General features: G+C 53.3%; 1 protein-coding gene across 16 annotated transcripts in view; it reads right to left on the bottom strand.

The window, feature by feature from the left end:
- The window catches only part of UBR4 (ubiquitin protein ligase E3 component n-recognin 4), a 167,508-nt gene that overhangs the window by 88,767 nt on the left and 66,392 nt on the right, over positions 1 to 12,349 (bottom strand). For all 16 annotated transcript variants that reach the window (XM_040422715.1, XM_040422731.1, XM_040422756.1 and 13 more), the window contains exons 33-39: positions 10,335 to 10,398; positions 10,048 to 10,239; positions 8,510 to 8,580; positions 7,920 to 8,067; positions 6,646 to 6,870; positions 6,363 to 6,533; positions 6,091 to 6,273 (exon numbers count right to left, since the gene is read on the bottom strand). In XM_040422715.1, coding sequence (XP_040278649.1) covers positions 6,091 to 6,273; positions 6,363 to 6,533; positions 6,646 to 6,870; positions 7,920 to 8,067; positions 8,510 to 8,580; positions 10,048 to 10,239; positions 10,335 to 10,398 — 1,054 coding nt within the window. The remainder of the gene's footprint in view (positions 1 to 6,090; positions 6,274 to 6,362; positions 6,534 to 6,645; positions 6,871 to 7,919; positions 8,068 to 8,509; positions 8,581 to 10,047; positions 10,240 to 10,334; positions 10,399 to 12,349) is intronic.

The raw sequence follows: 12,349 nt of genomic DNA, 5'->3' as shown, positions 1-12,349 counted from the left end.
TAAAGCAGCGTCAGCCGACGCATGAGTATGCACCCTGTAGAACTTGGTGAAGGTGTGCAAGGAGGACCAAGTGGCCGCCTTGCAAATCTGCTCCGTAGAAGCCCGATTCCTCTGAGCCCAGGAAGCCCCGACCGCTCTAGTGGAGTGAGCGGTAACACCGAGGGGCGGAACCTTGCCCTTGGCGAGGTAAGCCTCAGTAACAGCCATCTTGACAAAACGGGCGATAGCAACTTTGGATGCCGCCATCCCTCTGCGCGACCCCTCCGGAACCACAAAGAGCGAGTCAGTACGCCTGAAAGAGCTGGTTACCTCCAGGTAAACCTTGAGCGCCCTGACAACGTCCAGGCGATGAAGCTCCCTCTCCCGGGGGTGGGAAGGGGAAGGACACAAAGAGGGGAGAACGATGTCCTCGTTCAGATGAAAGGCGGAGACCACCTTAGGAAGGAAGGAAGGGACCGGACGAAGGACCACCTTGTCCTGGTGGAACACTAGGAAAGGTTCCAGACAGGAGAGTGCAGCCAATTCGGACACCCTCCGAAGAGAGGTGACGGCCACAAGGAAAATAACCTTGCAGGACAAAAGTCGCAAGGAAACCGTCCGCAGAGGCTCGAAAGGAGAAGCCTGGAGCGCTGAGAGAACCAGGTTCAGGTCCCAGGGCGGTACCGGAGGGCGGTACGGGGGAACCGCGTGAGCCACGCCCTGAAGGAAGGTCTTGACAGGACCAAGGGGGGCCAGTGGGCGCTGAAACAAAATGGACAGCGCAGACACCTGACCCTTCAAAGAACTAAGACCCAGACCCTGGGCGAGTCCGCCCTGCAGGAAGGACAAAACAGTGGGGAGAAAAAAGCGGAGCGGAGGAATCCCCAGATCGGCACAGAACCCCAAATAGGTCCTCCAGGTCCTATAATAGATCCTAGAAGAGGACGGCTTGCGGGCACGGATCATGGTGCGGACGACGTCCGCAGAAAAACCCCTACGTGTCAAGACGGTGGTCTCAACAACCACGCCGTCAAACGTAGGGACCTTAAACGCGGGTGGAAGATCGGTCCCTGAGAGAGAAGATCTTCCCTGGCGGGCAGCGGCCAGGGCGCATCTGCCAGGAGCAGCATGAGGTCGGCATACCAAGACCGGCGGGGCCAGTCCGGAGCGACCAGAATCACCGAGACGCCCTCCGCCGCGATCTTCCGAAGGACCTTGGGCAGGAGTGGGATGGGAGGGAATATGTACGGACGCGCGAAGCCTCGCCAAGGACGAACGAGGGCGTCGGCTCCGCAAGCTCCCGGATCCCTGGCCCTGGACAGATAGGCGGGGACCTTGTGATTGAACTTGGAGGCCATGAGGTCCACGTCCGGCATGCCCCAACGAAGGCAAATGGCCTCGAATACCTCCGGGTGAAGAGACCACTCGCCGGGGTCGACAGTGGTGCGACTGAGGAAGTCCGCCGCCCAATTGTCCACCCCTGGAATAAAAATTGCCGATAGAGCCGGGACGTGGGTTTCCGCCCAACGGAGAATGCTGGTGACCTCCCGCATCGCTGCAGCGCTGCGAGTGCCCCCCTGGTGGTTTATGTATGCCACGGCCGTGGCGTTGTCCGATTGCACACGAACTGGATGACCCTTCAGCAGATGAGTCCAGTGTCGCAGAGACAGAAGGGCCGCTCTCAGCTCCAGGACATTGATCGAGAGTTTGGACTCCGATGGAGACCAAATGCCCTGGACGGATCGGGGAGGAAACACGCCTCCCCAGCCCAAGAGACTGGCATCGTTTGTAACCACCAACCAGTTGAGTGGCAGAAAGGACCTGCCCAGAAGAGGGGACTGTAACCACCAGCGGAGAGATGACCGCACCGGAGGCGATAGATGGAAGGGATGATCCAGAGACTCCGGCGATTTGTCCCAGGAGGAGAGGATCGCCCGTTGGAGAGGGCGGGAGTGAAACTGCGCAAATGGGATCGCCTCGAAGCAGGCAACCATCTGCCCCAAGACCCGCATGCAGAAGCGGAAGGACGGTCGACGGTGGAGAAGGAGACCCCGAACCGCCCGACGGAGGATCAGTCGTTTTTCCGAGGGAAGACGTACCTCCGCCGCTCCCGTGTCTAAAAGCATTCCCAGGAAGACCAGTTGTCTGGAGGGGGGAAGGGAGGACTTGGGGAAGTTGATGACCCAACCGAACCTCGCCAGAGTCTCTAGAGTGAGATCCACGCTGGCAACCGCTTGAGAAAGGGACGGAGCCTTGATGAGGATATCGTCCAAGTACGGTAGCAGAAAAACACCCCTGGAACGGAGTAAGGCCAAAACCGGGGCCAGGACCTTGGTGAACACCCGGGGGGCTGTTGCCAGCCCAAAGGGAAGGGCGACAAATTGGAAGTGGAGGTCCCCCACGGCGAATCGGAGGAAGCGATGGTGACACCGGGCTACCGGAACATGGAGGTAGGCATCCTGTATATCGATGGAAGACATGAAGTCTCCCCGCTCCAGGGAAGCCACCGCGGAACGGAGGGACTCCATCCGAAACCGTCGAAGGAGGAGAAAACGGTTGAGCTTTTTGAGGTCCAAAATGGGCCGCACCGAACCTCCCTTCTTGGGAACTACAAAGAGGTTCGAATAGAACCCTTGGAACCTTTCCTCTAGAGGAACGGGGGTAATCACCCCTCTGTCCAGTAAGGCTTGAACGGCCGCGGAGAACGCAGCCGCGCTTTTCGGGTCCCGCGGCGGGCGGGAGCGAAAGAACCGATCTGGAGGGAAGGACGCGAATTCGATTTTGTATCCGGAGGACACAATTTCGAGAGCCCAGGCGTCGGAGACGTGAGCCATCCAGACGTCCCTGAAAAGGAGGAGCCGGCCCCCCACCCGGGTGGGTGGGGGCGCGCCTTCAGGCAGAGGACTGCTTTGCTGCGGGTGTGCGGGCAGCCTGCGGCCTGCGCCAGGAGGGCTGCGCCCGAAAAAACGGCTTCCTACGCTTATCCTGGGGAGGGGCCGAAGCGGCAGCTGCGGGGGGAGCCCCAGAGTTCCTGCGGGAGGACCGAAAACGAGACGCACCGGGGCGTCCGCGGGGGGCGCCCCTGGCTTGGGGTTGAGGAAGATGGGTGCTTTTGCCACCCGTGGCCTCCGAAATAAGCTCGTCTAGGCGGACCCCGAAAAGGCGGGAACCCGCAAACGGTAGCCCCGCCAAGGAACGTTTGGAGGCAGCGTCCGCTTTCCAAACCTTCAGCCAGAGCTCCCTCCTGACGGAAACCGCCAGGGCGGAGGAGCGTGCAATAAGGGCTCCCGCATCAAGGGAGGCCTCACAAACAAAATTCCCGGCCCGAATAATAAGCTGGGCCAAGGAACGTAGGTCCTGGATGGGGACGTCCGAGTCCAACTCCTGTTCCAGCTGCGCACCCCAAGCAGAGATTGCTTTACCTGCCCAAGCAGAGGCAAAAAACCGGTCTGAGGGCAGAACCGGAGGCAGCAAAAATGCCCTTGGAAAGGGTCTCCATGCGACGGTCCTCCGCTGACTGAAGAGAGGACCCGTCGGGAACAGGGATGGCCGTGTTCTTTGACAAACGGGCCACAGGGGGGTCCACCTTGGGTGGGGACGACCAGGTGGCCACGACATCGGCCGGAAAAGGATAGCAAATGTCCAGCTTCTTGGGGTTGACAAAACGGGCGTCCGGGCGAGCCCAAGCCTTAGACACCACGGAGGAGAAATCAGAGTGGATTGGAAAAACTTTTGAGGCCTGCCTGGGTCTGATAAAGGAGACGCTAGCTGCGTCAGAGCTAGGGGGGTCATCTTGCACCTTAAAGGTGTCACGAATATCAGAGATGAGCTGACCCATCGCTGAGGCTAGCTTGGACGGCAGGGCCGAGTCCATTTCCAAATCTGAAACCGCCAATTCACCTTCAGAGAGCGAATCCTTTGGAGAGGAGAGGCTCGTCTGAGTGCGCACGCGTGGCGGGGAGAGGGAGGCATCCGAGGAGGAGGCTCGCTCTACTCTAAAACGCTTCTGAGAGTGCCTAGCTCGGGAAGGGTCACTAAGAGAGGGTGAACCCGCCGCAGCGGCAGAAGCGATGGACCCGGAGGGCGCGACAGTAAGAATGGCGTCCTGCGGGGTAGGCGGCCTGTCTATTAGGCGGCCCACGACCTGAGTGAGGCTTTCCACGGCCTGGGACAGGGATCTAGCCCAGTCAGGCGGGTCAGAGGAAGCAGGGAGCGACACAGCGGGCGACTGAGGCTGCGGTGGAGCTCGGCATGCAGGACAGTGCGGATCAGACTGCCCCCGGGGAAAGGCTTCCCTACAAGCGGTACAGGCATGGTACCAAGGCTTGGCAGCTGCAGAAGGGTCTGACATGGTGGAAGAAAAGTTGCACTTAAAGTGGGAGACCCCAGGTGAAAAAACGGGGATCACACCCAAGTAACAGTACTGGTGGCACGGATGGGGTTAACAGTCCTACCAGACCCAGATGATGCAAGCGGCAGACAGCAAGGGCAGCAGACTGAAGGGAGGCTGTGGAGGAGAGGCGGCAGGCACAGAGGTGAATAGCTTCAGGATCGGACGGCAGAGAGAGAGAGAGGTCCACGCAGCACCTGAGATGTGGAGCCCGACGAACCAGGAAGTAGCGGAGCGCATGTAGAAAGCTCCGCCCCCCCCTTGCCGCGCTGAAGGAGAAGCAGAGCCGCACGCGCGCGCGGCAAAATGATTTAACCCCCTAGGTAGATGAAGTGCCGGCCATGAAAAGGTGCCGTTCAAGTAAGCGGCCCTCGCCTGAATCTCCTCATACAGCCGTCCCCCTGACTGCCCTGCCGTTGAAGATGGTAGCCACCCCCCTAAGAACCAGCTTGTCCTGGGTCTGCAACACCAGAACGAAGTCCCCCCCCAAATGATGGCCGGTAAAGTTGCCGGCCCCGATATGCCCATGGGGGAGGGGAGGGAAGGGGGGGGGGGGGTAGATGGCACGGAGAGATGTAGCAGCGGTGGGAGGGAGGGAAGGGGAGGCTGGAGCAGCCACTCTCACCATACGCTGTCTTCGCCCTCAATCCATCCAGCAGGGTCGCCCCTTCAGCCACTGGCACCGCAGTGGCAGGAAGCCGGGGGAGGGACTTGGCGTGCGGGCGACCCTTGAGCTGGCGGGACGCAGGGGAGCGAGGCTGCCCTGGTCCACCTTGTCTTCTGTGGGGGAGGCGGCAGTGCGGTATTACCGGCACTGGCGCGACTCAACCCCGGGAGAAAACAGAGGGGTCTAGTGCGCCTCTGTTGTCCCTGTAAGTAGAAAAAAACCGAATTAAAAACAACAAATAACGCAAAAATAAAAAATTATAGGAAAACAACCCTGCCTAAGCAGGGAGTGTCTTGCCTCCTTGGACACTAAGCAAAAACTGGTAGTCTCTCTCTCCAGGCTGAAGGGTATAGCTGATGGAGGAGGGGCTTACAGCTTTCACTTAGTGTCACGCCTCCTAGGGAGCAGAGCTATACCCATGGTTTCCTGTGTCCCCCAAGGAATATGGGCGAGAAATAATTATGAAGTAGCTGCTGGATTGTTTACAACCCTACTGGAACAAGAGGACAATGAGAGGACATCTAAAAGAAGGTAGGCCTGGGAGAAATCCACAGCAACCTAAACAGACCTATCCTCACAGCTGAGAGTTTGCTACAAGTAATCAGTGTAGACCAGGCGTGCTCAACCTGCGGCCCTCCAGCTTTTGCAAAACTACAACTCCCATCATTCCCTGACAGCCTACAGCTATCATCCTACAGAAGGGCATCGCGGGAGTTGTAGTTTTACAACAGCTGGAGGGCCACAGGTTGAGCATCCCTGGTGTAGACAATACTCTGTGAGCAGCAAAAATCTCTCCTGTCCTGAGGGTTTGTTATAGAGCATCAATGTAAAGGCATAGAACCCCTCATCGGTGACTCTTTACAGGAGGGCAGAGACGTTGAAAATTTTGAAACACAAAAGTATATTAGAGGTGCTAAAAGATGTACTTGAAAGAAAGCCCTTTCACCTACATCTAGTTGTAGTTCACTTTCGGACACAGCGATACCCTTTACATTGCCAACATCTGCAGCTACTGCCCTCCGTTCACTCATGTAAAATAAATACTGGGGCTCACCTTTCCCTTTTCATGGCTGACGGCCAAATGTTGCCTCCTGCCGTGAGGAGAGGATAGCACACACATGGCAACTCTACGTAATACGTGAGCGCTGATTAGCTGTCGGATGGTTTGGCCCTGATCGCCGCTGTAATTCATTCTCACATTCTCAAATGCTCCTTCCTGCGAGCCCAAAGTAGGGACCTGTGGTAAACAAAAACCAGCATATAATGGACTTGTGTACCTGACTACATCTCGGTCACTCTGTCAATATGTACGACTATTTTGCTTACCATGAGCTGGTCGGTCATTTCCACACTTTTCTCCAGAGTGTGCAGCTGGTCCAGGGCCTGCTGAGCTCGACTACTGCTCCCCACCGCAGAGGCCTGCTGGAAGTTATTCCGTATGGAGCTCATTAAGAAGTTTAACATATCCAGAATCAATGGTGCAAACGAAACATTGGCCTGCAAAAGACAGATGTTCATATAGGACAGAACTGTGATTGACGTTTTAATTCCATACGCAGGCCTCGACACCGCTAGGGATATGTGACAAGTTGTGTGAAATTCCACTTACCTGACACACCAGCTCTTCTCGGCAGCCCTCAATGTTACGGCACAAGCTGCTCCTTTTTGGTTTCTCATCGTCCCCTTTTCCGTCACTGATTGTCACTTTCCCCTTGTCTGTGAGGGAAGAACCAGGGTGTCGGATAGCACTTTCTGGCAGACGAGGTTCACTCTGGAAGGCCGATTCTTTCATAGTGGATCCTATGCCACTGCTTGGGGTTCTTTTAACCAAGGCCTAAAGGAGTAGGGTTAAGATTATGCAAATTGTAACTGCAACTGTAACTGCATTTCATCAAGAAATTTGGCTAAAGGAGTTTTCCAAACTGCACATATTTGCAGCATATTGAGGGAGATTTATCAAAACTGTTGCAAAGTAAACTGACTTAAAGGGGTATTCCCATCACAGACAATGGGGGAATATCGCTAGGATATGCCCCCATTGTCTGATCGGTGCAGGTGCTGCACCTTCGCCGAGAACGGAACTGGGAGAGTGGTGGCTGGAGGACCCTAGGCGCTCTCCCCATACAAGTGAATGGGAGCGCACCGCAATTGCGCGGCCACCGCTCCCATTCATTTCTATCCGGCCAATGGAAATAGCCGGCTGCCCCATAGAAACGAATGGAGTACAGCTGCGCATGCGCAGTGCGCCCTCCACCACCTTTCCCAGTGTAGGTGTGAGTCCCAGAAGTCCTAGCGATATGCCCCCATTGTCTGTGATGGGAAATCCCTTTTAATTGCCCACCGCAACAAATCAGATCCCACCTTTCACTTTTCAGAGCTCCTTTGGAAAATTAAAGGTTCAAAGGGGCATTCTCATCTTGGAAATTGGGAGCTTATCGCTTGGTTATGCCCCCAATGTCTGATAGGTGTGGTCCTGCATCTATCCTTAGAACAGAGCCCGCAAAGTGCAGGAAGGCACACTGCACATGCACAGCCGCCCTTCATTTACTTCTATGGGGCTTACGGAAATAGCCGAGGCAGCAGTCGGCTATTTTCAGCAGTCCCATAGAAATTCATGGGTGGGACCCGCAGCTATCAGACATTTGGTGCATATCCTAGCAATATGCCCTCAAAGTCCAAGATGGGAATAACCTTTTAATTTTGTTGGTTGCTAGGGGCAACTAAATCAGTATAATTTGCACCAGTTTTGATAAATCTCCCCCCAGAAAGTGGACATACTATAAAAAAAATTAAATTTATATAAAGAAAAAGAAAATAACGTGAAGTATCAGATATACAAAACAGACACTGGTAACCCAGTGAATAGTAGAGACACGGACTCACCATACAGCTGCCATCTTCCTTAGCTCCACAATCACAGAAAAAAGAGCCATACTTTGCGTAAGAAATTTCATGGTCCTTATGGCAGACCTTGGCACAGACCGTGCATACACCGACCCCATCCACCATCTTACAGGTGTGACAGTGATACCTGAGAAATATAAACTTTGCATTAGTACAGCTGCTCACTACATGACTAATCTTCTGCTAAGAAATGGAAACATCCCACGCTTGCTTGACTGTTTCCATAACTCCCAGAGCAGAGAATGGAGAGAGGCGCACACACAGGCAGCCACCGCTTCATTCATTCTCCGCCTGGATGCAGCCCTCAAAAGAAGCAGGTTGGAGGGTTTATTTTTTCCACACAGATGTAGGTCGAATCTCTACCTGCACCTGTCAAACATTTATGGCATACCCTATATATATATATATATATATATATATATATATATATATATATATATATATATATATATATGCCAGAAATTTCCAAGTTAGGAGTACTCCTTTAAGATCTACTGGGAGACATAATAACATGCAGAAACATTCATATGTTCATGTCAATAATACATCATAGGGAATATCAGACTCACCAGTGCTGATTCATGAATTCTTTCTGAGTGATTGTGAATGTACAGAGCTTGTTACAAAGCGAATCTTCATCCTAGGTTAAAATATACATCCAGAAGTCAATATTTTATATGCTCACTTTAATCCAGAGCATATATACAGTATTTTTCGCTTTATAAGACGCACCCCTGCCCCCCCCCCTACCAAGTGGGGGGAAAATGGCTGTGCGTCTTATAAAGAGAATAGTATCCATTGGGTGCTGGGAGCGAAGCGCCGCAAGCGTTTGTCAGGTGACAGAGCAGCGCAGGTCGGGAAGTGCGACTTCTGCCGGAGGTGGAGAGGAGCTGCAGAGCAGGATAGGTGAGGGGAGTTTTTTTTATTTTAATCTGATTTGTGGGCTGACATGAAGGGTCTGACATGGTGGGCTGATATGAAGGGTCTGACATGAAGGGTCTGACATAAAGGGTCTGACATAAAGGGTCTGACATAAAGGGTCTGACATAAAGGGTCTGACATAAAGGGTCTGACATGAAGGGGCTGACATGAAGGGGCTGACATGAAGGGGCTGACATGGTGGGCTGACATGAAGGGGCTGACATGGTGGGCTGACATGAAGGGGCTGACATGAAGGGGCTGACATGAAGGGGCTGACATGAAGGGTCTGACATGAAGGGTCTGACATAAAGGGTCTGACATGAAGGGTCTGACATGAAGGGGCTGACATGGTGGGCTGACATGAAGGGGCTGACATGGTGGGCTGACATGAAGGGGCTGACATGAAGGGGCTGACATGAAGGGGCTGACATGAAGGGGCTGACATGAAGGGTCTGACATAAAGGGTCTGACATGGTGGGCTGACATGAAGGGTCTGACATGGTGGGCTGATCAGACGTCTGACATGGTGGGCTGATCAGAGGTCTGACATGGTGGGCTGATCAGAGGTCTGACATGGTGGGCTGATCAGAGGTCTGACATGGTGGGCTGATCAGAGGTCTGACATGGTGGGCTGATCAGAGGTCTGACATGGTGGGCTGATCAGAGGTCTGACATGGTGGGCTGATCAGAGGTCTGACATGGTGGGCTGATCAGAGGTCTGACATGGTGGGCTGATCAGAGGTCTGACATGGTGGGCTGATCAGAGGTCTGACATGGTGGGCTGATCAGAGGTCTGACATGGTGGGCTGATCAGAGGTCTGACATGGTGGGCTGATCAGAGGTCTGACATGGTGTGATCTGAGGTCTGACATGGTGGGCCGATGTCCTGATAAGGGTGTCAAATGTGATGTCCTGTTATGGGCGTCTGATCTGAGGATTTGATATGAGGTCTGATGAAAAATATATTTTTCTTATTTTCCTCCTCTAAAACCAGGGGTGCGTCTTATCAGGTGTGTCTTATATAGCAAAAAATACGGTACTATAATTCCGTCACTCAACCCCAAGGTCAAATGCCAGGATGAAGAATCATGAGTTCAGTCAATCAATTTTATCCCTCTCTAGTAATCACGTTACAAAAACGCTTTAATACAATACCACCCACAGTAGTTAAATTCATTAGACTTACAGAATCTTCAGCCTGAGAATCATCCTCTTCGACAGCCAGCTCTTCCACCCAGTCGGAGTCCACCTCGATTGCTCGCTCTTCTCCATCCACAGGTAGATGGTAGTGACCTTGCCCAGCGCCGTGACTCAATGCATTAGTAACATCCGCTAAGTATGACACTATATGACATGTGCACTCCAGAATAGTAACATGCTAAATCAAAAGGAAACGGGGGAGGGGGGGGGGATTATAAATATGTCTCTTCAATATGACATTTATTAATCCACAGTAACACACGCAATTCTCACCTTTCCTTGCATCACATTGTTGTTCAGTTTTTCCACAACATTTTTCTGGGACAGATATTTCTTGCTGGAAAAAGGAGATTTTTGTATAACTTACCAGTAAAATCTCTTTCTCGCTCTTCATTGGGGGACACAGAGACCGTGGGTATAGCTATGTCCTCTAGGAGGCGCTGACACTAGTAAAAGCTGTTAGCTCCTCCCCTGGCAGCTATACCCCCTCCAGCCTGGAGAGAGAGCTTCAGTTTGTGAGAAGAAAGTAAACCAACGAAAAAAACGTGGAACAGCAACAATGCCAAGAACCAAACTAGGTTCTAACCAGCAACCGCCAAAACTGTGGACGAACAACAATACTGGGTGGGTGCTGTGTCCCCCAATGAAGAGCGAGAAAGAGATTTTACTGGTAAGTTATACAAAAATCTCCTTTTCTCACCCATATTCATTGGGGGACACAGGAACCGTGGGACGTTCAAGAGCAGTCCACGGGGAGGGAAAAACCACAGACCCATGGGAAGCAAGCGTCCCTGCTGGTAGCTAAGAAACTGCCGCCTGCAAGACCATGTGGGCTAAGCAGCGGCCGCAGATGCATAAGAATGCACCTGGAAAAATCTTTGAATGTGTGTAGAGGAGGACCGGAAGCCGCGCTACACAACTGCGCAGCCGAGGCACGATGACTCAGAGCCCAAGAAGCGTCCACCGCTCAGGGGAGCGAGCCGTTACACTTAAGGGCGGAACGGTAAGGCATTTGCAGACCGAATCCATCATGCAATTGCCCCTCAGAGGCCGCCAATCCTTTCCGTGGAACCTCCGGATGACAAAAAAGGGGGTTCCGTACGCCGGAAGGGACTGGAGGCTGCCAATAATGACGTAGCTCCCTGCCTTAGGGCGTGAAGGAGAGGGACAGTGAAGGAAGGACAATTCCTACAATGAAGTGGAAGACAGAGACCACCTTCGGGAGAAAAAAGGAATGGCCCAGAGAACCGCCTTATCCTTGTGAAGACCCAGGAAGGGTTCTCTGCAAGAGAGCACCCCCAACTCGAAACACCCGTCTGATGGATGAGGGCCACAAGAAAAAAAACTACCTTCTAGGACAGGAGCCAGAGAGAGATGTCCCCCCAAGGGCTCAAAGGGATAAGACTGGAACTCTGAGAGAACTATATTCAGATCCCAAGGCGGTAAAGGACGGTACGGAGGAACCGTATGTGCCACTCCCTGAAAGAAGGTTTCCATGGGCACCAGGGGAGGCCACGCCGTCAACCAAGACCCTAAATGCCAATGTAAGACCTGAGCCTAAAGGAAGGTAGTCTCTGAGTGGCAGTGACAAGAGACATCTCCTAGAAGGAGAACGAGATCGGCGTAGCACGCACGACGAAGCCAACCCGGAGCGACTAGGAATTGTCGGAATGCCCTCCATCTGATCCTCCGTAGAACCCTGGGTAGGAGAGAAGAAACACGTAAGGAGGGAGAAACTCCCGCCAAGGAGATGTCAGGGCATCCATGTCGTATGTTTCTGGAACTCCTGCTCGGAAGAGAAGGTGGAAAACTTTCGTGTAGTATACCGTTAGCACACCCAGACCAATGGAAGGAGTCCCTATAGAAGGAGGGATGTGGAGGGCGCCACACCCCACCAGTCGGGACCGGAGAGTGTCTGGAATGGAAGGCCACCAAAAGAATACCCCATGCAGATGAGGGAAGGTAGTAACATAGGAACTACCAAGGCATGCGGGGTGTCTATGAATCATGATCCAGAGGAGGCAAGGGACAGGGGAAGAATAGGCTAGGTCCAAGCCCATTTCCCGTAGAGACTGGAGCTATAAAGAAGTAGCTAAGGATTTCAGTTGCAGAAGAGTCCATCACCTGACGAAAAAACTAAACAGACAGACCCCAAGTATGTAGTGGTATGCAATACCGCTCCCACAGTAATAACCAGTGCTCGCCCAGTCAGCGCAAACAACTGAGAGGGAGGCCTGAGACTATCCGTAGAAGCCACGTACTGTACTGCCCCAGTTTAAGTAGAGCAA

The sequence above is a fragment of the Bufo bufo genome, chromosome 1 (assembly GCF_905171765.1).
Source record: "Bufo bufo chromosome 1, aBufBuf1.1, whole genome shotgun sequence".
NCBI classification, from domain to species: Eukaryota; Metazoa; Chordata; class Amphibia; order Anura; family Bufonidae; genus Bufo; species Bufo bufo.
Note: the sequence above shows the minus strand (reverse complement) of the source record. Positions and strands in the feature narration are given on the sequence as shown.